The following is a 27,592-nucleotide window of genomic DNA, read 5'->3' on the forward strand; positions in this document are numbered from 1 at the left end:
AGGTTACAACCTGCAACTAGACAAAATGTCTTCCACTAGCTTTTTGTAGACCCAAGCATCACCCTTCAGCCGCTGCCTCCGGATGCCCACAACTGCTTCAGGTTTGCTCAGATGGCAAACCTCCAGCTCAAACTGCATTGTCACCTTGCCAAAATCTGATTGTGTTTGGCACTTCAGTTTATAGCTATGTAAAACAGAGAAGGGAAGTATTAGTTCAGCACCTACAGGTCAGATACCGTGGGGGGAGGGGGTGATTATAGCAATAAAATGGGCAAAGAGCAAACTTTTATGCAAACAGTACCCCAAATATCAGCATATTCAACCCAAATCAAGGGCAAAGGCTCTTTCTGCAATATGCCATTTTATGGCACACAGGATTCTTTGCATGTCATCCCCTCAAACCCACAGATGCAAGAGATTCCCTTCCTATATTTTCAAGAAGCCTAAACTGAACTCTTGTTAGCTATTTATATAAGAATACTGCCCCCCCATCCTACCTTCATGAAGTAATATGGAACCTATTTAACCCACCTGCAGTCAAAAGTACTGTGCAGAGACTGGGCTCATTTCTGGTATGTCAGAATCTGAATCAGAACTGGAAGAAGAGGTGGGGTTGGAATAGTTCAATGGCAAGGCCAGAGGCCAGTGAGAACCAGGTCATTTCTGCTTCGGGGAGAAACAGTGCTGAAGAGGCAGTGCCAAAGCGAGGCAGATGCAATGCCATCAGCCCCATACTCCAGTGTTAGATCAAAAAAGCAAACCAATTGAGTAGCATCCAACAGTCCTGCCGTCTGACCCAAAAGCAGCAGGGAGCACCCTGATGGCGGAGATAGTTCCTTTGGGCTAGGCAGGGAAGAGGGGGATTATTCTGTTTCAAACAAACCTCTTGGCATTAAGCCATGTTTCCCAAACAATTACTCTTCCAGCAAATGTGCCTTTTTGTATCACAAAGTCAGCCTAGCTGGCAAACTTTAATGTAATGAAGACTGTAGTTAGAAGCCTCTTATCTTGACCTGGTTGGAAAGAGGAGCAGGGGAAAACCGGCCTCTGACATAATACCGTCCTGGAAAACAAGCATTTCCTTTTAATCCTCCTCATTGTGTCATCTGGCCTAACAGCCTGCATCTTATTTAGTGGTTCATGAGGCAATCCAGACAGGAAGATTACAAAATGTAAAGTTGTGCAGAAATGTTCCACTCCAGTTATTAAGCTCTTTCTGTTGGTTGAATCAGCAGCTCAATTAGCCAATGCTGCTTTATCTGACTAGAAGGGGGTCCAGGCTAACTCTGAACAGAAGGAGCTAAAAATGAACATGTGTACCGCTTTTAAAAGACTACTTTGGTTTGGGCATGTTCCTTGAAGGCATTAGGAAGATAATACTGTTAAGTGTCTTGTTCTTCTAATAAATGCCGTCTTGTATTCGCTTAGCTCTAATTACCTCCAGTATCTCAAGGCAAATATGCTGATCTTTTGGTAACATGCACATTTTAAAAATTAAACTGATTATCTAATCAAACTACTAATGTGAGCCAGTGATGTTCACCAAGTTCATGTTATTCAGGCCAGGAATACGAAGGGCAGTATCCAGTGGTGACCACCCATGTGTGCAAGCAGCTCCAGCTGTGTGTGCAACTGTGGCCCGGGGCTTCCAGAGGAGCCCTGAAATAAGCATTTGGTTCCTCCATTCAGATGAGCAGGGTTAGATTCAGCCATCATAACGGCTGCATAACAAACCAAGTGCCCCCGACCCCTCTCAAATCTCTTCTGCAGCTCAAATGGAAGCATGGCTCTCTGCTGAGCCAAGCACACACACTCTGCGGGCTGCTTTTAAAGGAGAGAGAGGAGAGAGGGGATTGAGAGAGAGACCCCAACCAGGAAAACAGAAGCTTCTGCCTGAGAGTACTGGGCTAGATGTCCAATCGACACCATAAATGGTCGATAGCCATAGGGACTACCATATTAATTATGAAATATCATGCTACCACTTCTCAAATGACTTCTTGAAGGACAGTATTAGTAGCTCATTCAGCTTCCTTTTAAGAAAGCCAATAAAAACCACTAGGACATCAGAACACTATTAGAAATTACTTCTTTCTGCTACAAAGGACATACAGTGCTAGATCTGAAACTACGTGTTTGTGTCTCTGGCAATATTATTAACAACGAGGCATGAAGCAAGGCAGCAGCCCTTGTGAGAGGGTCAAGGGGAAATTAGCTGTCAAGGCATAAACCGAAGGAAATTTTCCACTTACCCTTTCTGTACATATTCAACTTGCTTTTTTGGAAGGACAGCTATTATCTCCTTCAGCAGCTCATCTGGATTTAGTAAGTCAGTTGTGGTCACATTGTAGTGAGCCTAGAAAATTTTTTAATGAATACAATTGTGTTTCACAGTTGCTTATGACCAAAATAGAAATCAAGTATTTGGGAAATTGACCTTTGAGCAGTCAGCAGAGTTTCAGAAAGTTGCCATTTTCCCCCCTTTTAGGGAAAAACGGACTACTAAAGCCATTCCCTGTGCATTAATTGCAAAGCTTTAGTAACAGACCCTACTGAGGTATTTGCCAAACTGATAGTTTAACCATTCTGATGAGAACCTCCTTTGAACATCGAGATACAAGTACACACATCTAGGACACAGTTCTGCATTTCCAATTTGAACACCAGCTGTGCTCTTTCGAAAGGTAGGGAAGGGAGAATGAAAAAAACACATTGCAATGAGGGGCCTGTGAAACATTTAAGCAGTAACACAATTACTAGGCTGTAATTTTTGCATTTCATTTCCCTTTGGCTTCACTGATCACAACATTCACCCCTCCTAAAGCATGTGAATATACAGTTAACAACAATGGGTAACCCTTCATGCATCTGATAAAATGCACACAAGCTTGTGCCACAATGAACTCGTCAATCTTTAAGGGATCTCAAGATTTTGTTGACTTGCTGTCAAACATTGTTACTTACTAGTGATTGCCATGCAGAAACTTTAAGCAAGAAATTATATCAAGCAGCATCCAGCCCATCATTCCCTAGGGTTTTGGTTAGGATCAATATTTCAGGTCGGGCTGATACACAAATGCCTAAAGACATTTGTTTGATATTCCAGCCACTGGTAAGGTAGTTATAAGCAGCTCAAAAGAGATCCAAACCTTTGCAAGTCTCTCGCTGCTTCAGCTGTAACCACCATGTCTCTGCCAATTTGCCCCTTGAGCTCTGCTGAAGAGCCTGGATGCTTCAAAGCTAAGCCATGAAGCTGCTCCACAAGCAGGGCAGAATTGGCAGCTACTTGCCCACAAGTAGTTAAGCATGGCATTTGGGCCTTTTGTCAGATTTACACGCTGGCCTGATCAGACAAGCTGCACTGCCAGAGCCCATTTGGTACTACAAAGGTATTCAGCTGTAGCCAAATCTCTGCAACTCAAGTCCAAAAGTCGATTGTAGCTAAAGCTGACCATCATTTGGACTTAAAAACTGGAAGCAACCTCCCAAAATTTGTCTTTCAGCAATGAAAGTGCTGAAAGCTTACTGGACTGTGAATTTAAGTGAAGTACACACAGAAAAAAAGTTCAGTGAGTGTTGGAAAGCTTTGGTTTGGAAGACCAGGCAACTTAGTCTAGATGGTTATGGACAGACTATGTTTAAAACATTACACAATGGCTGCTCCAAGTTTATACATCACAAAAACTGGCACCACTAACCTAAAGTTACTGAGCAAGCTATTCTAGCAGAAACCACTTGATTATAGTCTTAAAAATAAAGAAAAATAGCAGTATCTGTGATGAGATGGAGGCTTGCTGTTTGACAAAAAAGTCCCATTTCTTTCAAATAATTAGTTTCATGCATTTTAGAATCCTAACCATGCACCTTATTTAAAAAAAAAGGGCATCCATGTTCATTTCGATGTTTTGCTACAACACATTCATGCTGATACAACAAATCCCAGAAGCTTTAGCCAACCTTTAACTTTCTTGGGCCTTCTTTTGCCGATCCTTTCTTTTTATTCGGTGTGAGCATGGTGATCACTTTATCCAAGCCTCTTTCAAGGCTCCCAAACATTTTGGTTCCTTTTCTCTTCTGGCCACTGTCCAGATGAGCCTGGTTCAAGTCCAATTCCACTGAGCGACACCTGTCATATTCAGAGATAGCAGGCACACAATGGTTTTCAGTGGCTGGGAATCGGTAGTTTTAGAGACATCAGTAAAAGGTCTTTCAGCCTCCTTTTCTGGGGGTGGGAAGGGGGAACCAACAAAGACGTGGCAAAAGGACCTGCTGCATAACAGTAATTTGGGATTTTGAAAGAGAATTGTATATGTGCTCCAGTTCTCTGGGGGCACAAGAGTGAATTTTAATTATGGAAAATAGGAATGCATCCAAGACTACTGAACTGTGTAATGTTAAAGATTTTTTCCCTGTAGCCTTTTAATATTTGTTGGTAAGTGTAGGAAAGGATTTAAAAAGGTTTTAACAGAGCAAACATAGATGCCATAGCAAAAAGCTCTCCCCATCAATACAAGGATTAAGATTGAACAATAGACTATTGGCATATGCTCAAATTAACTGGACATTTACCTTCTCTCAGGGCTAATGATTCCTGCTGCCAATTCATCTGGTTTTGCAGGAGCTGGTAGCTTAACTGGGGTCTCTCTGGTGGCTTGCCCTTTCTCTGCAAGAAGTACCACCGAGATTCAAGTGAGTAGATCTAGAAAGACGCCTTATCCTTTCTTGGTCCTGTGCTTCATATAGTTCAGCAGCCAAATGGATTATTCACAGGCAGATGAAAAAGTAGTTTTTTCTTCAAGATTAAAGAATCCCCACCTCCCCACAAGGAGACACAACAAGGGAAGGTAATGGTGAGGGTTGAGTCATGGGCTTCAATTAAAATGTGGGTATCGGTAGCTGGCAGGAGAGTGGGGTCAAAGCAAGAACATGCAATCAGTCTCATCCAATAGATATTCTTTGGGTTGAGGCTAAAGAGTATGATGATTAGTCGTTTAGCCAACTGCATTATCTGTGACAGTTGCGACCTCCTGGTATTTAGAGATACAGTAACTACTTTCAGTGCCAATCTTTGGAAAGCTGCTAGGAGGCAACTTTAGCATGCTGTTAAAAGCATGCTGAATCAAAGCAAGAATTTTATTACAAACTCCACCACAGTTGGCAGAGTAGAAGCCCTTTAAAGTGCCAACAATAATAATTGATGGAACAAGGACAGAATAAAATAAAAACTTGACCACTGAAGTTTTAGAATGCTGCTCCTGGAGGAAAGATGCAGCAATGTTATTGGCTTGTTCTTACTTTAGGAAGCAAGAAGCACTTCAAGAAGCAGTGCTGGAGTTTGCATGCAGTATTAGTGATTGAGTTTACATGCTGCTTTCAATTGCCCCATTCATAGGTTGTTTGTGTGACATCCAAACCTAAATGCTCTGGGTGGGTTAACATCCCAGCATTGGATATCATGCCAATAACCTACCAACAGGGTGACTGTAGGTTGGTAATTGAAAGAGGAAGTGAGCAGCATGCAGCTGACAGCGCAGTCAGTTCTGCCTATCTGTTTATGGATAAGTTAATCCACAGTGGTGCATAACATAGGAAACAAATCAATATAAGCCTCCATAACCACCATAAAAGCCATAGGACAAGAAAAAGTACTATGATACATCAGGGACAGGAAGGTTTAACACAAGGGCACTGTGTTAAAGTGGCAGCTCCCTTTCAAATGCCAACCTGTAATTATGTCCCAAGATCTACCTCCAGTATCAAGAATCCAGTATTCTTGATAAGTTTTAAACATTTCCTGCTTTGTTCTCATTCACAGCATCGATTCCTTCCTCTTTATGAGCCATACCTTCAGATCGTAGTGCATGGTTTGGAGTGGTCAGGACTCTCTTCTCATCTGTGATGGAAGTTGGTGTCTTGGGAGGAGGAAGCACGAAGAGATCTGGCTTTGTTGGAACATTGGCACCAGAGTTCTCCTTGTTGGCATATTTCTTAGATGCTCCTCTCCTTGGAGCAGGAAGCAGAGGTGGTGTGAACTCTCCACCACCAACCAGGACCATATGAGGCTTTAAAAAGAAAATATTTTGATGATGGGAATGTTTTTCTTTAGCATTGTCAAGTCACAAATGAAGTTTGTTACATTACTCATCGACTCACAACTCAGGGCTGCCCAGATGTTAACTTTTCCTAGGCAAAACTCAAATCATTGTGCCAGGATTCTCTATAGCCACCCGTTAAATAACCCACTTTCCCCACTCCTCCTCATCCGGCTGTTAGGATGTATAGAAACCATTCACACACAGCAATAAGAGCCAGAAGCTCCTTGGCATTCAACAATCAGTTGCTCTCCTACAGATTCAGGTCAAAGATTATTTAAGGTATTTTATCTGAATCATTAATAGCTCTTAGCTCATGAATAGCCCCTACTCACTCTCAGTCCTTCCAAGTTCCAATGGCATCATATTATTCTTATTCCAACAATGCCCAATTGCACTTCCTCTTCATTGGAACATGCATACATTAGACCTGTATCCCTGTTCTTCCTTTGGAAGGCTCAGAGCTGGTTTCCCACACTGCCTGGGGAGAACCCTGCTTAACTTCAACAAGGACAGAGCATCAGATGGTCCCTGTCAAGTCACAGAAACCTGCCATTGGGTCACCTAGCTCAGTATTGTTCTCTACACCAACTGGCTGTGGCTCTCCATAGCTTCAGGTGGTCTTCCCATTGGCTGAATATTTACTTTGCATATGCTACCCCTGAACTGTGGCCTTTCCTCACTTGGGCTGAGCTGTATTAACCAACTTAAAGATGCACTTTAAAGATGCATCTATGGAATCAGACCCCATCTGAACAATGGTATTGTCCACTTCCAAAAATTCTCGTTCAGCTTTTACACACACACAATTTTAAGGTACACCACAATTTATTTATTTATTTAAAACATTTCTATGCTGCCCCATTCGCAAAAAGCCTTGGGGCGGCTTACAAAACAGACACAATACACACAATTAACCTTAAAAATTTTGGAGACATTTCGGCACAATATAAAACCCAATAAATAGTTGATTAACAATTAAAGTAACTTTTAAATAAAAAGGTCTTGGCCTGGCGCCAAAAAACAAATAACGATGGTGCCAGGCAGACCTTTCTGGGGAGCACATTCCATAGGTGGGGCGCTACCACAGAGAAGGTCCTCCTCCAGGTACTCACCCTCCTAATATCTTTCACGGAGGGTTCCCGGAGGAGGGCCTCTGCCGCCAATCTCAGAGGGCGGGAGGGCATATATGGACACATGAAGTCCAGGTCCCAAGCCATTGAGGGTTTTATAGGTGATAACCAACACCTTGAATTGGGCCTGGACTTCAATGGGAAGCCAGTGAAGCTGATGGAGGATTGGGGTTATATGAGAACAACGCCCAGTCCCCGTCAGCAACCTGGCAGCTCTGTTTTGCACCAATTGAAGTATCCGGACTGTCTTCAAGGGCAGCCCCACGTAGAGCACATTACAGAAGTCTAATCAGGAAGTTACCAATGCATGTGTCACAGTTGCCAGGCAGTTGTTCTCCAGGTAGGGACGCAGCTGATGGATCAGCCGAAGCTGAAGGAAAGTGCTCCTCGCCACCGCCATCACCTGAGCTTCTAATGACAGCTCTGGGTTGAGGAGCACTCCCAAGCTGCGAACCCTGTCCCTAAGAGAGAGTGCAACCCCATTCAGGACAAGGTCCAGGTCCCCCACCCCGAAGCCCGACCCACCTACCAACAGGGCCTCCATCTTGTCTGAGCTTCAGTTTATTGGCCCTCATCCATCCCATTACCTCAGCCAGACACCGGTTCAGTACAGCCACTGCCTCACCTGGATTAGTTGAAAACGAGAGGTAGAGCTGGGTATCATAAGCGTACTGATGATTCCACAGCCCACACCTCCTAATGACCTCTCCCAGCGGTTTCATGTAGATGTTGAATAGCAAGGGGGACAAAATGGACCCCTGCGAAACTCCGTGGCATAACTGCCATGGCGCAGAGCCATAGTCCCCCAGCACCACCTTCTGGAATCGGCCATTGAGATAGGAGCGGAACCACTGCAAAGCAGTGCCTCCAACTCCCAGTCCCGCTAGCCTATCCAGAAGGTCGATGGTATCGAAAGCCGCTGAGAGGTCCAGGAGAACCAACAGGGACACACTCCCCCGTCTTTCTTCCTGCACAGGTCATCATACAGGGTGACCAAGGCAGATTCAGTACCATAACCGGGTCTGAAGCCGGACTGCAATGGGTCCAGATAGTCAGTTTCATCCAAGAGTGCTTGGAGTTGTCCCGCCACCACCCGCTCTAACACCTTGCCCAAGAACGGGATGTTGGCCACCAGTCTATAATTGGCGGCCATCTCTGGATCCAGGGATCCCTTCTTTAGAACTGGCCGGACTACCGCCTCCTTTAAAGGGGCAGGTACCCGGCCATCCCTTAGAGAGGCGTTGACAACCTCCAGGATCCAGGTCCCTATCCCGTCCTTGGCTTTCTTAAGTAGCCAAGATGGGCATGGGTCTAGTAAGCAAGTGGTAGGACGTACTTGTCCAAGCACCTTGTCCACATCATCAGGCCGCAACAACTGAAACTCATCCATCAATTTTGGACCAGACGGCAACATTGGCACCTCCCCAGACAGTTCTGATTCACTCGTAGAGTCCAGCTCGTGATGAATCTGAGCGATTTTCTCCTTGAAATGCTTGACGAAGTCATCACAGCGGGCCGTCGAGGGTGGCACGAGATCTTTCTTGGGGCCTGGGTGAACCAGCCCCTGTACCACCTGAAAGAGCTCCGCTGGACAGCATTGTGAGGAGACAATGGAAGCGGAGAAGAATTTCTTCTTCGCCACCCTCACCGCCACAGCATAGGCCCAATAATGGGCTCTTAAGTGTGTTCGGTCAGATTCATCCCGTGTTTTCCTCCACCTACGCTCTAGACGTCTCCCAACAATCTTTCTGCTGATGTTAAGTTTTAACAGGATACAACCGCCAAGCCAAAACGTAACTTAGGTCAGTTTATATTGGCTTTAAAAGAGTTAATGGCTACAGATACCTGTTTGGTTTTGGGTGTGTTGCACATTACAGGTTGTGTTTCTTCATAAGTGTTTAAAAATTCCATGGATCCAAATACACATGGCATAGCATTGCTGTCTGGATCATCTTGGTAGCTCAGAGTCTTTTTGATCTGTACAAAGAGATTTTGGTGGGGGAAGAATCACTGTACTAAAGCACTTTCAGAACACTTCAGGGTAAATGCTGAAAATTTCCAGGGGATTACCAAAAGCAGAGTAATCCAGCCTTCTTGGTATTGATCCCCATTGTCTCAAGGGAGCTGAAAGAAAGTCCTGAACAGCCGACAGGCACTCTGAACTAGAGTGGTTCAGCATCCCTTCTTTCTACAAGAGGTCTATGTACCACTCCTCATCAAGTGTCAGTCAAGTGCCATATCATTTCCAGGCTTACCATATCATTGGTACATTGTGGATTAGTTGTTAAACTGTTGTAATATATTATTTACTCTTAATCATTTTTATGCTGTTTGAATTTTGTTGGCTGTACAGATGTCCTATTGACATCAAAGTTATTGTTGATACTATATATTGTTTATTGTACACTATTCTGAAAGCTTTTTTGCTAATAAATGGTGTATATAAGCTTTAATAATAATATAAGTGCTTTATTAGTGACCATTGCTTATTCCAACAAGACATTTATCTTATGCATCTAAAAGGCTCATTGGCTATAGTCCCTTCCATTTTTTAAATTTATCACAATACTATCTCTTTAAAACCTTTCCCAAGATATGCTGGGAAGGGCCATGCCATGCTGCCAGGGGATGATGGCAGTCTGAATTTGGAGCTCCAGGTTCTACTTGTGAGCCGCCCCAAGGCTTCAGCGAATGGGGCAGCATAGAAGCTTTCTTAATAAATAATAATAATAATAATAATAATAATAATAATAATACTTAGGAGCTGGGACTCTGAATTAACCTCTGTCCTTGGTGATTCACAATGAGGAGAAGTTCATCACAAAGATACACGACTGCAATTTAGACTCACTGATAATACACATTGCTATCAGAATGCCATTTAATGCAAAGATGGGTAACGCACCTTCCATTCTCTGGATGGAGTGATGCTAGCACAGTCTGATGTTACAGTAGGAATCCTCAGACGAACAGGTTTACCATGAGCCTTCTTGGTTTGAAGTAAAAGGTATGTTGCAGACACATGATCATATTTCCACTAATAAACAAAAAAGATTTAGATTACTTTCACTTTATCTTTGGGGTGGGCTTTGTGGGAGAGGAAGACCTACCTGAAAATTACAAGCAGATCCTAGTGACATCAAAATAGTCTTGACTTATGACTTTTTATCTTATCTTTTCTTACATCAAGAGAGTCAGGAGACTTGGCATCAAAGAAAAGAGAGTAGATGTCAAGTGTTGAACTCAGATTGGCTATAGAAAATTAAAAAAAACCCTTTTCTTCTGAAGATAAAGAGTCTTATTTTCTGCTCAGTGCACAGCATATTGCCACTGGTAACTGGTACTAATCAAAGTAGAAACTCTCCCTGGGGACAGCATTCCAGGGCAGAAATTCTCATGGTGTAGCATGAGTAGACCACAGAAGGGCAAGAGAATCAAGTGTCAAGGGAGAGTTCAGTAAGTTTCTGGGGGAGGTAGTGCCATAGCCCATGAGGCACAGGAATGAAACTCGCTTGTTTATCTCATTACCTGACATCACAACTAGGCAGATTTCATTATGTATCATTCCCTTGTGAGGCCCCCCCGCCCAAAAAATAAAAAAATAAAAAAAATAAAAAAGCAGAAAGAGCAGCCAGTGATCTCTCCCTCTCCAGCTTCTTTTTTGTAATGGGGAAGTTTTGCAACTTTTGAATATGTAGCTTGGCTCAGAAACAAAGTATATCCTATTACTCTCCAGATTATCCTGCATTAGCATATTCACCTTCTGTGCCTGACTTTAAGAGGTCAAATTTGTGGAAAGGCAGAAGAATACAAGAGCTATACACTTGTGTTTTTACATTGCATTTTCTGCCTTTTAGCAACTTTGGCTCTAAGTCAGACATGCATGTGAATAAGTTTGGCAATTTAAAATCAAAATGCTATTAATTCCATCCTCAGCCCCTCACCCCATTCTTATAATCATAGATTTCTGTGAAATTCACCTCCTGCCTCAAGCCTCTATTGCATTAATTTTATAATTGTAAAAGAGCCTGTACCTTCTGAGTCAATGTGCCATGAAATATGCAAATTCTTACCATGAAATAAGCAGCTGATTGCTATGAAGATGAAGCCTGAGCAGTAAGAATCTAGGTTTGCACGATCTTCTAAAGAGATGTGAAATGTAGAAAATTTTGTTCTGATGAAGTCTCCTGACCAGGCCTTTTGCAAGGGACCAATTACTGACAGTGATTTTGAAAGTGCACTCTGGAGAAGCTTGTGGCTCCTCAATCAGACAACATTTCCTGAAGAGACCACTTATCCAGCCCCACCATTCATCTCTAGCACTAGAAATAGCTTGCTAGGATCTGTTTCAGGAGAGGCCTAAGAGTCCTCCACTGTGAACTGGCCAGACCACTATGCCAGGAGAACCAAGTCTCTCCACAACATTCCTAGAGTCGTCTGCAATTTATCATGTGAAAAATATGCTTTTGAAAAGGGGGCAGTTTGAAAAGGAATGCCTTAAGTCAACATTTCCACAGGGTTTCAGGAAGCTTTTACTGGTTGATTTCAATTTGATATACTGTATACATAATCATTAAGTCCCCCGCAGCCATGGCATGCAGCGCAAATCTTTATGTACATGCTCTGTTGCAAAGGCACTTCTAAAGCTACCACTTCAGCAGACTTTTGTTAATTGACCTCTAAAAACGTCCATAAGAAACTTGCTTCATATTCCTGTTATCTTACTGCCTCATCAACAGGATTCAACAGTATATTTTCCTGACGTCCCAGTTTCATTTCAACCTCCAGTAACCCCTCCAGAAGCAAGTTTATCTAACATAAGGCTTTTTCAGTGTTACTTGTGTGCTAGGCCTTGGCTAGGGATTCCCTTGCAATGCAGAAAACTTGAATAGTTTTACTTAACCTCAGATAATTCCCTTATAGAGAAATGATTTCAAACAGCTTTTAGCCTTCAGGGAAACCTGCTCCACAAACAAATTTGTGCAAAGAAATTTGTGGCTGGCCAAGATTTCTAAAGTCACATCTTTGAGAATATATCCTCTGAATGGAAGACTGGTAATGGCAGGCATGAATTTGGAGGAGAGCTTTAGGTAAGTGCACAAGGAAACACAGACACTTTGGGACAGTATGAAAACCACAAGCTTAAAGCAAGGGGAGTCAGTGTACCTGAAGCTCTTAATAGGCATGTTAGAGTCAAAGCTACTCAAGAATAGTTCTAAATTAGAGCAGCACACTGAGGTTTAAAACTAGGGCTAAAACAGAGATGTCAGCATTGAGAAACCCTGTGCAGAATTTAAAATTACATGTGTGAACAAATATACATCTTTGACTTGTTCAAGATAGATTATTGAAGTCAAACAGTACCTCTGAAATTACATCTGTCATATGTTCTCTGCTACACTTATGAAACACAGAAAGTTCTGTTATGCAGTCTTCATCAAGATGCCCAAGCTGGAAAACAGTTCATTTAAAAATTGATGTTAAATTCCTGATACTTGCCATCTCATTTTTTTTAAATGACACAAAAACATACCATTACAAAATACAGGCATTTTCCTAGTTCTCATCACAGGACATATTTTAACTGCCAGATCTGCAGAAACTTTTACTTTTGACCCTTGTGTGTTGAAAAAACTGTCAATAGCTATGTAGGGTGATCCTCTGAACCCTGAGTTCTATAAACACCTGGAGAGTCATAATCACATATAAGGAGCAGCATCAAGAATGTAAACATATGCTTGGCGTCTATGAACTTAGCCGTCTGCATTATTGGGGCAGGTGCATGGTAAGATGCTTAGCAATGCACTTGACGAGGGGTAGTGGAAGTGGCACTATATTTACCAGAGTAAGGATATGTAAGGTGTATCTTACTTAGCACTAGGAAAATAGTATAATCCTTTATATGTCTATTCAACAGTACATCCCACTGAATTAAAAACTGTTTCTCAGGGAAGAGAGTACAGGATCACAACCTAAGCAGCATGAAATAATTCCCCCACAGAGGATGCATTCACTTCTATGTACCCAGGCATGATAACTCTGCCAATTAAAGTCTTACTTTGCCAGATTCTCTCCCAAGTTGGGGATTTTGTAGGGCGATTTTATCCATTTACCGTGGATCACTCAGGATAATCTCAGTTATAAACTCAAGGATGTTTAGACGCTTGACACACTGTGCCACTCTGTGTGGACTAAAATTATATAATTCTGGATGATCTGCTGTAGTTCTTAGTGCTACAGCAGATCACTTTCCCCTTGAGGACTGGAGAAGATGGAAATCAAATGGCTTTAAATGTGTGTGGGCAACCACAAAGAAAATGAGCATTTTCTAGGGTAGAGAAACAGTGACACTCAATGGACAGCACAATGCCTGGATAATTTTATCTGGACCACTTCTGCTATACACAAACATCTCATACACAGGATTTCAAGTAGACTTACTGTTTATCTTGCTGTGGCCATGTCTTCCTAAAGGCCATATCCTGGCAGCATTTGCCCATTTGGGACTGGACTTTCTGTACTATATACAGAGCTGTTTCTAAGCCAAGTGGAAGGAACGAAAGCTCCATAGTAGAGTTCATGCTACACACACAGAAGCTCAGTCCCTGGCATCTCTAGTTAAAAAGGGATCCTTTTTCTGATGGGAAAGACCTTTGGCTGGATATTCTGGAGACCTTCAGCCAGTCAGAAGAGGTGAAGTTGAGTCAGGTAGCCAGAAGAGTGAATTGGTGGAAGGCAACTTCCTATGTATGATATGTTTTCATTTACTGAAGAGTTACACTTTCTTCAGGAATGGTTCTCTATGGACTTGACAAAACCCCCAAGGTGGATGCCATCTTACAAGCCACCTGCTCTGGCCGGCATTCAACAGCAGGAATGCAGCCATATCATGCATTCCACTTTCTTTAGAAGTTTTAAACTCTTGATTTAAAAACATTTTGTGAAGGATCCAGAAAATATGTTAGCACTATGCTTCCTTAGTCTTGTTACCATCTCAGGTCAGCCTACTTTTAGCTTTGTTAGAAGCTCTCATTCATACAGGTTAATTGACTCACAGGGTATTTACTTTGCCAGTGGACAGCAAAAGAGTAGCCTTGTGTGAGCCATGGGTGGTTTAAGAGATGCTTAACCATAATCCTTTTCTTTGGGTCCACCTAGTGGGTAAGAAGAGAGGTGCATTTTAGAAGATAGCTACTGTAAACACCATTAAATAAATACACCATATATTTTAGCCTATCTGCAATAAGGAGGTCAGTGCAGTTAGGCAGAGCCTAAAAATGCATTTCCAAAACATTTCTTAATGCCTTCTCTTTGGACCATTGTGTTCTTCTGATATTCGGGATACCACAAAAAAAAAAAAAAATCCATCAGTTCAAGTTATTGACATATCAATTAAATCCTAATTTTCTATCAAGAAGGGCTCTCAGCAAGGATTACAGATCCATAAACACAAAGCAGACACTACCACTGGGATTAAAATTTATCTTTAAATGTCACAGAAGGAAGATGAGGAGGAAAGAGGAAAACAAGAAAACACAAGGCAGTAATTCTTAATATTTATGGCTCTTTAAAAACATGCTGTGAGAGAAAAAGAGTACACAGGGTTCAAGAACAGGCCTCCAAGAAATAGCTTCACCTTCCAAGAAATAGCTGGTAACGTGACTCTCCTCGGAATGGCTGAAATTGACTCAATCCTTTTTGCTCTTGCAGAGCAGGCCTTTGGAAGCCCAGCTGCATTTGGATGGTTTCGTGCGACTCTGGCTGCTGCAGACACAGCTAGTAAAAAGCAAGAGCAAGCAGAGCTCCCTGCTTTTGGCCATCTCTCACTTCTTCTCTTTCTTACAGGGCAGTTGAAAACAAATAATCTCTGCACAGTGGGAGGAGTGCCTGGACCTGGGGGGAAAGCGGCAGCCACAGGACCCCCAGTACTCAAATTTGCTTCAAGAAAGAGTTCAGAAACCTCGGAATACTGTTATGTCACAGTGAGTACCATGGAGACCATCTTGATAGGTAACCCACATCCCTGAGCTGGCAAGACAGGGACAGCCAGACTCCATCCATTTCTATTTCCAATTTCTACTGGCCAATCTTGGCTTTTTTTATTTAAGGAAGAGAAGTAGTTACTTGGAACTATTCAAATAAGTTAATCTTCAATCATCTTCCACCTATAGAAGAGGTTTAAGAAAAAAAGTTGGCACAAATTGGGGAGAGGTCTACTGACAGCCTTTCACCATAAATGACCCACATCCAGAGGCAGCTGATGCCCACAGAGGCTGTTGCCTTCACTTCCTGCTTGAGGACTTCCTGGAAGCATCAGCCTAGCTGTTGCGGGAAACAGGAAAGATATTGGACTAGACAAGGCAGAAGGGGCTCTGGTCTGATCTTTTGCTCTTTTCAGACACTGGTATCAAGGTGCCTTCTCTCCTTCCTTCAGCCATTACTGCTATGGGAGAGACCATTACAGGTCATAAAAGGAATTTAATACTGGGCAAGAAGGGTTGAGCAAAGCAAGTTATTACCTCCAGGCATTCCTGCCATATAACTAGACATTCCCCTGCTTCAGAAGATTACCTGCAGCATCTGGTGCAGAAGCAGTACACTGCCAGGTGAGAGCCATTTTGGAATCTCATACTTCCCCCTCTGTAGAGGAAACAATTTTAGCATTAGTTCTAGTTGAATTAGCGAAGCTTAGGACAGCTATCCCTTGATCCAGTCAACTTTTTTTAACTGTCTCAGAGACAAGGTATTACTTTCCACAGTCAAACTTGATGTCTAACAGCAGCAGAGCAGTGATGGAAATACTGGTAGAGAAACATTACATGGACTGGAGTGGGTGTCAATGCTGAGGGCGGTATAAGTCAAAAGTAGATAGGAATTAAACCACAAAACCTCTCATCCTTCGGAAGGTAGAACCAAAGAGACTGAATAAAATTCAGGATTAATGGCCAGTGTAATAGCTAAGAAGCCATGTGATTGAAGGTTTCCATAGTTTGGATCACAGCACTCAATCAATGCAGATATCACATCAGTGCACTGGATCAGCCTAGGCCATTTTATCCTGTATGTCCAGTGCCCACATTTAATGCAGCAAGCCGCCCAATGTTTTTATTCCCTGCTTTATTTCTGGAACTTCTAATAAGGCCAAATTTAGGAAGGCTACTAGTAAAAAGTTAGAGGTTATTTTATTGTTGAACATTCACTGAAGAATAGATGGGAAAAACATTAGAAGTGGCTGCTGGAATGTTAAAACCACAAAGGGAATGCTTTGCTTTATGATCCAGTGAGTGCCACCAGGGAAATGCAGAAGCACAAGGTGAATGAGATTTTGGGTGATTTCAGGCCATAGGACACCCAGCTTACAGGGGATCGTCTCATTCCCTTCTCTTCTCCATACGCAATGGCTCCACATAGGAGATTTGCCCATTTCTCCATCCTTCCTCCCAAGCCTTTTGTTAAGAATCATCAGTATAGCTGAGCAGTATTTTTCATCAGATGTTTAAAGAAAATGTTACTGTCAGATTCCAGCAACTTCAGCCTACTAAAACTCATGACTTGTGAGGATTCTGAGACCAGTGGCTCTTTCAAAGCAACATAAGAGACAAATACATGCTCTTCTATTAAGAGTTATTATCCTGCTTTTTTCTTGTAACAAACTCAAAGCAGCTTACATCATTCTCCTTTTTTTCATTGAAAAGATGCTTTCCATCTTTGTTTTTAGAGAGCTTTGCCCTCTGTGTTTAATAGGAAATTTTTTTACAATAATCAAGAGATTGTTTGAAGGAAAGGAGAAGACTGGGGGATCTATCCATATGGAAAGGAATCCTTAATCCACGGGTGCCATTCTGAATATATGCAAACAGAATGGCAGTCCACAGCTATCAAGCTAAATTTAGCCCTTTTAGCACTGTTGAGCTCTGTTTATTTTTATTTCCTCCTCCTCCTGTGCAGCCTGCTGGAGAGGGGGTAAAACAGCCCCTCCCAGCCCACCCACAGTTGTCCACCCCTTCCTTGATCCAGCAGGAGGAATTCTGTCACCAAATGTTAAGGGATGCAAAATATATATTAATAACTTAATGTGTGGCTGCATCATTTGACTTGGGGAGCAAGTCATCTTCTTGAATGTAAAGCTGGGGGAGGCAAAGAGGACCAGAAATAGGATCAAGGGATGGAATGCTTTTTGTACCAGGGGAAAGGGGAAATGAAGACCTATCACCTTCAGAAGAAATAAACCAAATATGCTCCCAAGTAAAACACACACACCCACAGGGACAGGAAATCTGTGTTCGTGAAATGTTCATTCTTATGATTAAAGAGGTACATTGTAGACTGGAAGCCAGAGAACATTAACAGGATTTTGGTTTACAGTCATTTTTATCTGCCTGCATAGAAAAAATGTGAGGTAGGAGGCCCACTCCATATAGTATCATCCTACTTTAGATTTAACATCTGTACCAGTTGCTGTCAACTTGGAAGTGACATTGGGGGGATTCTAAGCCCAGTTGTTTAACTCAAGCCACAGCAAATTGTTTGTATTTTCTGGTGAAACAGGAAGCCCTCAAATCCAGCATATTTAAGTAGTCAGAGAGGTGCATTTGTTCATAGTTTTTCAGTCTGCTGAACCCAAATCTCTACTACAGCAACTCAGTTTAACCTTGGACGAGTGGTCCATCAATCCAGTCCTGCCTACTTGCCTGCCCACAGGTCCAAAATCTCAGACTCTCACGTAATACCAGAGATCCTGGGACTGAGTCTGGGACCTTTTGTGCACAACGCACATAAGCTCTGCCTACTGAGGTGGCAGCCTCCTGAGAAAAAGGGGACGGGGTCCTGCAGGAAGGAGAGTCAGAAACGGGGGCCAAATTTGACCTGCATCACAGATTCAAACCAAGCGTAAACAGCCTCAATTGACAAGCATCGTGCTTGAACTTGCAGTGCCTTATGCTTTTTTGGTGCTGACCTGAATGATAACACATCTCCCTGCTGTGGCGAGGGGGAGAGAGTCGTCACAACTGAAATTAAATATGCTACCATACCTAGAGTCAGATGGTACCACGTCTTGCAAAGTTACGAGATGCTCATCTTCCTAGACTCCTGCTCTAGTGAGCAATTGGGGGCTGGCGGAAGAGCAGACACAAGCAGGCAAAGCTGCAGCCTCTAGACAATAACCAAGTGTTCCACTCTACAGGAGGCCGGTACCCTTCATTTCACTCTATGATGTCACCAGAAAATAAAAACATCATCCCAAGAAGGATATCTCTAGCAGAAAAAAGGGAATTACACACCTGGCCAGGGTGCGCAGGAGAGGAACTTGTCCCGGGCAGATTAAATTATGTGGGTGCTTACAACTGCACAAGTGCTTGGGCATGCCAGAGATGCCATGCTGGCCTCTTGTCACGCATGGGCACACACAGCAGATTTCCTACAAGGCTCCCCGACACAAAGTGAGAGATCTTTGATGCCCTCCTGCTAAGACAGCATCAGCACTTGGCTACTGCCTCACAGAGGTTGGGGGAGTGGGAGGAGGGAGGGAGGCATGAGAACTGGACTTCTGAGGTTATTCCAGTGCAGTCCTTAATGCTGGCAAGTACCTAAGTTAGGCTTCTGTGAGGCCAGAAGGTTCAGTGCTGTGAAAGAGGGGCGCTCTGCCACTCAGCTTCTGGGAAACAGCATTTCTCTCAGAGTAGTTCTGCAGGAATCCTCGCTTAAACATGAAGGCTGGGATGCTTGAGATGGGCTATGCCAAGATACATACCACTATTTTCTTGTAGAGTGCCATGACGTTATCGTCATCGAAGGGCAGAAATCCACAGAGGAGAGCATACAAGAGGACTCCCATGCTCCAAACATCTGCCTGGAATGACAAGCAGACAGAATCCACAGGGTGGCAGTTTCGTTTGCATCCAGCTCGGCCTTGCTACGCTCTTGCACACCACTTCTTCGGCAGGGGAAGGCACAGCACAGGCGTGCTGCTCATCCTGCCAGTCGCCAGAGGAGAACTGCCATGGTAACCCATCATCAATAAGCAAGCACGGGGTGATGCTTCCACTTCCAAGCTGCCAGGAGACACTTGACGGGGTGGAGCCCGCCTGGAGAGCCACAGCTCCACTGGGCTGGTTGGGAGACACCCACAGGCTAGAGGTGCCCCTCCCCTTTGTACTATATTACAGCCTTCCCCAACCCTGTGCCTTCCAGACAATTTGGACTGCAACACCCAGAATCCCCAGTCAATAGCCCTGCTAGAAGAGAATTCTGGGAGCTGCAGTCCAAATACCTCTGGAGGCCACCAGGTTGGGGAGGGCTGCTATATTACTTTGAAACCCTACCTTTTGCCCAGGAAGCCCAAGGCAGCCTACACAATCTTCTTCCTCTCCATTTTATGCTCACAGCAACCCTGTGATGTAGCATATACTGAGATTCTGTGATTGGCCTCAAGTCACCCACTGAACTTCACAAGGACAGGGTCCTACCACCCACACAATACAGCACCCAATTCCCCCTTGACAATCTACCAAAACCAGCCAAAATGTGTGGGTCCCTGCCACTCTGCTTATTCTGTTCAAGTAGCTTTAGCCTAACACACACCAGAGAGGCTGCAGAGAGTTAACCTAAATGCACACAAAATGGCAGGACATGGAGCTAGTCTCTGATATTTGTTTGAGGCATGCTCTGGTGGTTGGGGAGTGTGGGAAAACATGCTCTTCGGGGCAGCATTAGTCCAGAATTGGGAAAGGCAACTTGAATGCACTGGGACTTGGTGAGGTCCCACTGATGATCCCAGCATGCCTCCAATAGTGCTCCTCAGCCATTTCTGACTGCTCCTGGAGCTCCACTCCCAAGGCAGAGATTTGGAACAACGGGAGGCCTCTGCAAAATGCAGAGGGCCAGATGAGGGTTTGTAAGGCCCCCAGGAGCATCCTGGCTTTTGCAGGAATGACCAGAAGGACTGTTGCTATCCAAAGTAGGATTTCTGCTGCACAGCCATGCTGTCAATGTGACAAAGCAACTGGGTGTCAGGCTGAAGCAGAGAAATAAGACACGTGTCTCAGCAAGAGTCATTTGAGAGGATGAGGGGAATAAAATGCTCAAGTGTTAAAGAATGTGTTACATTACCTCTGAGCCAATGTAAGCTTTGCCTTGAATTAACTCTGGTGCTGCATATGCTGGACTTCCACAACATGTGCTTAAATGATAATCCAGACCACCCTGCAAGAAGAATATGAGCAACAAGCAGCATCTGTAGCTTCACCTACGTATGAACACTGAAGACACGGTGGGCATACTCAGCTCAAATAGCTAAGCTGTTAAAAACCAAGGGCAATTACTTCCCTGGTCCACAATTACATACAAACTGTCAGCTGGCCATGAACCTTAAGCTGCATTCATTTGCCAGCTGCACCCCAAAAGAGACAACCCAGAAACTGACCTGGTTCACATACAACAAAAACTCGTATGATGACCTATGGGTTGTTTAATCACATGAGAAAGAGGGTGCATTGCCCCCAGTATTTTAGCCTTTAAACAACGATAAGCTATGTCTAGGTTGTTACCATGTCATCTGAACCCATGGTTTGTTCTTAGGTTAACTTTAGGTTGTTTAACCCATGAATAACCCAAAGTGCCTGAGTTTGTATGACAAATTTATACCCTGTGAATTAACCCACAAGTTGCCACGAGAGATACTGCATAAGAACAGGCATATTTTCCTACAGCATCTGATTTACTTGTAGCCTGATAAGGTGCTAAACTTATTCGTTATCATTTAAAGCTTTTATACCCTATTTTCTTCAGCCAGAAAAGCTTACAGGTCAACAGGCACAAGGCAATCATTCCTCTCAGGCTTATTATTTAAAAGGACATTACAGAAGAAAAAGGAGAGAGGACAGAAGAACTCGGGTGTCCACTTTTCTTGTTATAAAGCTCTCAAGAATCAGCTGTGATAGAATGGAATATTCACAGTTCAAGAATAGGTTTCACTGGACCTCCAAGGAATAGCCTAGTGATGTGCGTACTATTTTGCCTTTCTTTGATATTGTACTGGAGAGAGCCATGATGGAGGGAGGACAGAAACAATCTGCTTCCACACACCAATATAAACCAGTTGAATGGCTGACCTTCAACAGGCCCATGGCAAAATTAGTCAAGTTTAGTCAACAGTCATCTACTTAGCAAAGCAGAAATTGAGGTACCCAGAGACTGGCTGTTTCATCTCCAAAGCAAACAACGCATCTCCGTTCAGCCAGGGCAATCGAACTGAGCACTTTCTATTAGTGATATGATTGAAAGCAAAATTGAACACATACCTTTGGTTTTGCACAGAGACCAAAATCTATCAGCTTCAGGTTATGTTCAGCATCGATCAATAAGTTTTCCTGACAAAAGAGAGATTGCACATCTTCTAGAATCCAGCACAAGAGTAACCAGATACAATAAATTCAACCACTTCTGAACAGGAAGAAGCAAATGGAAGCTAAATGCTGAATCCTGAACATGTAAGTATAGAACAGAATGAGAAAGAGACAGCCCTTTAGCAGATGAAACTGGAGAAACCATTAGAGAGAATCAGCAGGGGTCTATAGTACATTGAGTATGCAGCAAAGTCTGTAACACCAAGGAACTGAGCTGGCATAGAGGCATGGAATGTTCCCTCCCTGAAAACTACTCTTTGTAGAGCAGGTTCTATAAAGGAAAAACCATCAATTTGGCTGAAATTAAAAAATTCACAAGAGACAGACTAAGGCCTAGGAAGTTCTGGGAGGCTGAGAAGCCAAATTAACAGTGGTTAGACATAAGGAGGCTACAGGGAAGGTGCAGAGTAGACAACAGACTGAAAAAAGAAAAGGGAATCTGAAGAAAGCTTGCAGGAACAAGTTCAAAGGAAATTGGGAATTGAGGCAAGAAAGGACTATTCAAAAATGAAAGAGGGCAGCATATTCTGGGAAGAACAAAGCAAAAAGGAAATTAGTTCCTAAAGTTTAGTTGAAAGGCAATGGCTAAAGGAAACCATCAGAACGTGAACCTAAATATAAACACTGAAAGTATGGTGAGCATACTCAGCTCAAATAACTAACCTGTTAAAACCAAAGGCTATTTCTCCAGCCCGCAAGTAGTTAGCATTAAACACTGGAGAAGTGGGAGCTTGAAGGAGAAATAAGTAGGGGATACACCCAGTCCCTCAGTTATGAACATCTGAGTTAAGAACAGATGTTCTTAACCCTGCTTATGAATGAGCAAACCTGGAAGTCCCACCTCATCTTCAAGTGCCAAGCAGGTACCTGCAGCAAGGAGAGGAAGGAAGGAGGAAAAGGGAAGGAGGAGGGAGCAAAGCTGGAACTAGTTCTGTGGCAGTGGCAGAAATACTTTAGTTTTTCATGCTCATGAAAAACAAGTGTTTCCAAGTCAGTGTATTCCAGTTCATGTGGAGTTAAGAGTTGCCTTCTATAACTTTGTACTGCATTTGGTTTGTAACCATGCCTCCAAAGCTTAAATATGATGCAAGTGCAGTGGTGAATCAAAGACGAGAAAAACAACTACAACTGAAACTAAAGTAGAAATACTAAAGCAATTGAGGAAAGAGAGACACCATCAGTTACTGGGACTGCATTAGGCTTTAGTTGTTCAACAATCAGATTCTCTTCAGTACTTTTAGTTACTTTACTGTTACTGTGCAAAAGTTGGCTTGAAACTCAACATTAAGAAAACTAAGATCATGGCATCCAGTCCTCTCACTTCCTGGCAAATAGATGGGGAAGAAATGGAGGTAGTTACAGATTTTATTTTCCTGGGCTCCAAGATCACCGCAGATGGGGACTGCAACCAAGAAATTAAAAGATGCTTGCTCCTGGGGAGGAAAGCTATGGCAAATCTAGACAGCATACTAAAAAGCAGAGACATCACCCTGCCAACAAAAGTCCATATAGTCAAGGCTATGGTTTTCCCAGTTGCAATGTGTGGCTGTGAAAGTTGGACCATAAGGAAGGCTGAGCGCCAAAAGATTGAGGCCTTTGAATTGTGGTGCTGGCGGAGACTCCTGTGAATCCCTCGGACCGCAAGGCAATCAAACCGGTCAGTCCTAGAGGAGATCAATCCTGACTGCTCTTTAGAAGGCCAGATACTGAAGATAAAACTGAAATACTTCGGCCACCTAATGAGAAGGAAGGACTCCCTGGAGAAGAGCCTAATGCTGGGAACAATAGATGGCAAAAGAAGAAGGGGATGGCAGAGGATGAGGTGGCTAGATGGAGTCACTGAAGCAGTTGGTGTGAGCTTAAGTGGACTCCACTTAAGGACAGGAAGGCCTGGAGGATTGTTGTCCATGGGGTCGTGATGGATCGGACACGACTTCGCAACTAACAACAATAACAGTTACTGTATTATCATTATTAAAATGCTGTATAGAGTTTAAGATGCTTTAGTGTATATGGAAGCATTTAAGTGTTTCATATGCTTTTTATATACATGATCTGACTTACAAATCGAACTTGAAAGCCATCTCAGGAATGGAACTTATTCGTAACCTGGGGACTGCGTGCATATGAAGCTGACAAAGAAGAACCAAGGAGAACTGGAGCTCTGTGCTATTAGCAGGAAACCCACAAGCAGCCAGAGGGTCACAGACTGTAGACAATGCAGAGCTGGGCATAGAAGCCAGAGCCTGGCTGGGCAATTCTGACACTGTCACTGAAGCATTGGAACCTGACAACCTTCCATGTGCTTATTCCTACGGAGATTGTGAAAGGCAGAAGCACACTTACCGGTTTAAGGTCCCTGTGAGCATACCCCTGACTGTGTACGTAGGCAATAGCGGCTACTATCTGGCAAAAAAACACACGTGCTTCCTCTTCTGATAAGCGATCCTTAGCAATGATATAATCAAACAGCTCTCCACCAGGGCAGTACTGCAGTGAAAAAGAAGGCAACACATTCGCAACAGAGTGGATAATTTGGTGGCTAATGAGAGAGACTAAAGCACTTTACTACAATGTCTAAGAAGAAATTATTTTGTTTAAAAAGAGGGCAAGTTTCCAACCCTCTGATGTCCACAGAGAGAACAGAGAAAGGAAGGACAACTCCAGTATTCTGACAGCTCCCGTGTCATCCAGGCTGTAATCCACAGGTGGGGAACCTATTTTTTGCGGCATGCCATTGGTGGCAGGACCACAACACACACTGAGTAGGACTAGACGAAGATGATGGCTGTTCCTTGTTCTCATTTGCATCCCTCTACCCACAGGATATGATCTCTTCACCTGAAGACGGTTTTTGATGTCAAGCTGAATACCATGCACAGCCCAAGGGCTGCAAGTCAACTCCTCCGTCCCTGTGCTCACAGTACCTCCTTCATGAGTGTTCTGCGAAAGAACTGGTCATCACCAAATAGATCATGTGACCTCCAAAAATACGTGCTCAATGGACATCTCTAGACACATTCATTTCCTGAAGATGCTTCAGGCTGGAGCTTATAAAAAGGTGGGAGAGCAGTGACAATGTGCAGAACAGTAAAACACGTGGATGCAACAACCATACACTTTCATACTTATCCCTTACAAATGAGACCAAACAAGTTTGATTTTTCAAGCACACCTTAGTCATAGTTTGAGGTGGCTCAGAAAAGCACATAAAACTGCTTCAGGGCAGGATGAAGGTTGTGGGAACACAAATGGCCACCTCTGGTTGAAACACGAGTCGAAACGGACCTGCTGCATTCAGCTTCTGTATGTCATAAGAACCTTCACAATTCCTAAGCTTCTTTCCCCTCAAATTCTTTCCTAATGCTCCCTACAGCCCTTTCCTTATAGGCACCAAGTCTCTCAAAATGCCATTTTGTGCACTCAAGCAAGCTACCAGATGCAAATATGTGGAGAGTCCACACGTTCCTCCTGCAGAACCGGGCTTCCCAAATCTGGCTAAGCAGCTGTTTGGCTGCTGCGAGTCCCATTCTGCAGAGAAACAGAAATACTGGGAGAAAACAAGCTGTGCAGGGGGCATGCACCTCATTTCTCAGCAGGACTCTGCAGCTCAGCAGCAGCTTTTTGCAGGAGCAACTAGTGGGTCCATGAAAAAGGCCATGGCGCACTGGAGGTTGCCCACTCCAGTTCTAATGTACCCCAATAACCTAGTTGGGCTGTTCTCCCCAACCATGCCCCTTCAAAAGCACCTGACAAATGCTGTTAGTTTATGCTGTGAATGTTAATTCCTTTCTCAAGATAAAGTGAACTTGGAATAGAGGATAATTTTATTCCTCAAAATAAAATTTACTGTTGGAGTTCAATGGTCTCCTGCAGCACCTATAAGAGAGGTAGAGGTGTGTGTGTGTGTACTGATTTGTTTGATTTCATAAAAACCAGGTAAATATATTTTACTTTCCTTGAAGTGGTACAACCGTGAAAAAAATGAATTTATGATGCATCAATGTATTATTTTCCCCCTACCCTATTTGGACAAGATGCTGAAGACAGAATGGACCACAGTCAGCTCAGGTGTTTGGTAGATTCACTTTCCCAGAATCTACCACAAGTAGACCACCACAAGACAACTGACATAATTACTGAAGAATACATGATGCATGAAGCAGTTTGGGTTTTAAAAAAGGCTTACAAATATTTCTTGCAACTGCTGGGATCCACAGAAGGGTTACAAAGCAAGGCTTTCAAGCTTACCTCTAGAACCATAAAGATCTTCTTTGGCGTCTCAATTACTTGGTACAGTCGACAGATATTCTGGTGGCTTAAGTTCTTCATGGCTTCAATTTCCATTTTTACACGGGGCAAATCATCCTAAAAGATGAAAGATTTGTGCTGTTTCCAAACACGTTATGACACAAAAGTCACCAAGAGAGTCTTTTCCTCTAGACCCGAAACTGCTTGTTTTCCTCTTCCCTTCGCCTTTCCTATTTTCTCTATTTAAGTGGAAGCCTGAAAGCAGAGACTGTCTTGCGGCAATGTGCCTCCTTTCACTTGAGAGCCCCTCCAGACGCATGCCAGTGTGTTGCTCGTTCACAGATGCAGCAGTGGGGCAGAGGTAGGATTCATGCATATTGTCTCTTTCTTTAGGGAGAAACCAATGGCAGCTGATGTCAAAGGCAGTCCTACAAGCCCCACTCTTAACTCAGAATATAATTGCCTGCCTAGCAGCCAACACCCGACTAAAAGGCCTGAGGGAAAAATGAAGAATGGTTTAATGGCCACGGTCCACTATTTTTCCTCTCTCAAAGCTGCTTTCAAGAGGAGCAACCATATTGGGGCAGAGAGAATGGAAACAAGAGAGCTAAGTGTCCAAAATGAGATGAGCTTGAACAGTGACCAGTCGGATTACCTATGGCTATATTTTCTCATACATTTCTGCTATTTAGTAGGCATTGAGTGCTTAAACAAAACATCAATTTACATTCTACATTACTGAAGAACATTGTCCAGGTAGTGGTAATAAAGCCCAGTATGGTTCCAGGGGCTTAACATTCCAACTCTGTTAGGCATCTCCCGTTCTTAATAATTTCACATTAAGATGTTGTACCCCTAGAAAATTTGTACAAATTAAGCTCAGTTTTCCTCCATTGTGAACTCACCCCTAGAGCCAGCTTGTCCATGATTTTTATTGCAACCTGTTCACCAGTGAGCAAATGACGACCCAGCTTAACCTTTGCAAAGCCACCTACAATAAGACAAACCATTAAAACTCCACTTTAGCATTTGTGCTCAACTCCACTTTGGAAACCAATAGAAGGGAAACAACTGGCTGGAAAAAAGGCAACCCCTTAATTTTCTCTCCATCACAGGAAACTGCTGTAAGCTACTTTGGGGGATCTTGTCAGAAAGCAAGACACAAATCTAACTTTTAAAAGCTCTTTATTTTGCATGTGATGTCTTGCTGTGAAGTTTTGGTTTCCTATCTATTGTGCTCTCAGTGTTTGTAAGTCCCCTGAACTCAGAGGCTTAGAAGCATTCAGTGCAGGGCAGCAGCAGTGGTGGAAGCAGCAGAAGTCTCCATGTCTGTCTCCCTAAACTTCTAGCTCTCCATTTCAGATAGGCCACCAGTGCCAAATCTAGCTGGAGCACTTTGGAGGCACATGGAAGGACATTTGGGGCCTTGAGCCTTTTTTTGAAGCTGATCTCCTGACTTTAGAAAGGCATTTGACACTTTTCATTCCACGGTGGCTGCGGGGGGGGGGGGGGGGCTGGAGTTGGGATTCCCTTTGATTCTGACCATATATCTGGGAATTCAGAGTATTCTTTGGCCCCTTAGACCCTGTACAGAAACCACAAGATTGCTCTTCTCACTACTTTGACTGGACATGCCAAGTAGCATACCTGATCCAACAGTTTCTTGTATTTCATAATACTTAAGAAGCTCTTCATAGTCATCCACAGCCAT

At 43.3% G+C, this 27,592-nt stretch overlaps 1 protein-coding gene across 1 annotated transcript; it reads right to left on the minus strand.

The window, feature by feature from the left end:
* On the minus strand, positions 1-27,592 carry MELK (maternal embryonic leucine zipper kinase). Its single transcript, XM_044439581.1, has 17 exons — positions 27,529-27,592; positions 26,787-26,872; positions 25,882-25,998; positions 23,977-24,120; positions 21,526-21,594; positions 20,336-20,428; positions 18,978-19,076; positions 15,797-15,865; positions 14,281-14,379; positions 12,590-12,676; positions 10,131-10,262; positions 9,071-9,202; positions 5,846-6,062; positions 4,570-4,663; positions 3,958-4,126; positions 2,253-2,356; positions 1-184 (listed from the first exon to the last, which is right to left on the minus strand). Exons 1-17 carry the CDS (start codon positions 27,590-27,592, stop codon positions 4-6), a joined length of 1,956 nt encoding a protein of 651 aa, XP_044295516.1. The 3' UTR covers positions 1-3.

This window comes from Varanus komodoensis, unplaced genomic scaffold (genome assembly GCF_004798865.1).
Source record: "Varanus komodoensis strain SLA01 unplaced genomic scaffold, ASM479886v1 scaffold35, whole genome shotgun sequence".
NCBI lineage: Eukaryota > Metazoa > Chordata > Lepidosauria > Squamata > Varanidae > Varanus > Varanus komodoensis.

Excerpts from the sequence above, each read along its gene's own strand:
- MELK (XM_044439581.1), bottom strand. The coding sequence starts at position 27,592 with ATGGCTGTGGATGACTATGAAGAGCTTCTTAAGTATTATGAAATACAA. Across the intron at positions 12,677-14,280 it reads ACTGGCAAAGTAAATACCCT|CTTGGGCATCTTGATGAAGA; the intron begins GTGAGTCAATTA and ends ACTGTTTTCCAG. Across the intron at positions 4,664-5,845 it reads CCATGCACTACGATCTGAAG|AGAAAGGGCAAGCCACCAGA; the intron begins GTATGGCTCATA and ends TACTTCTTGCAG.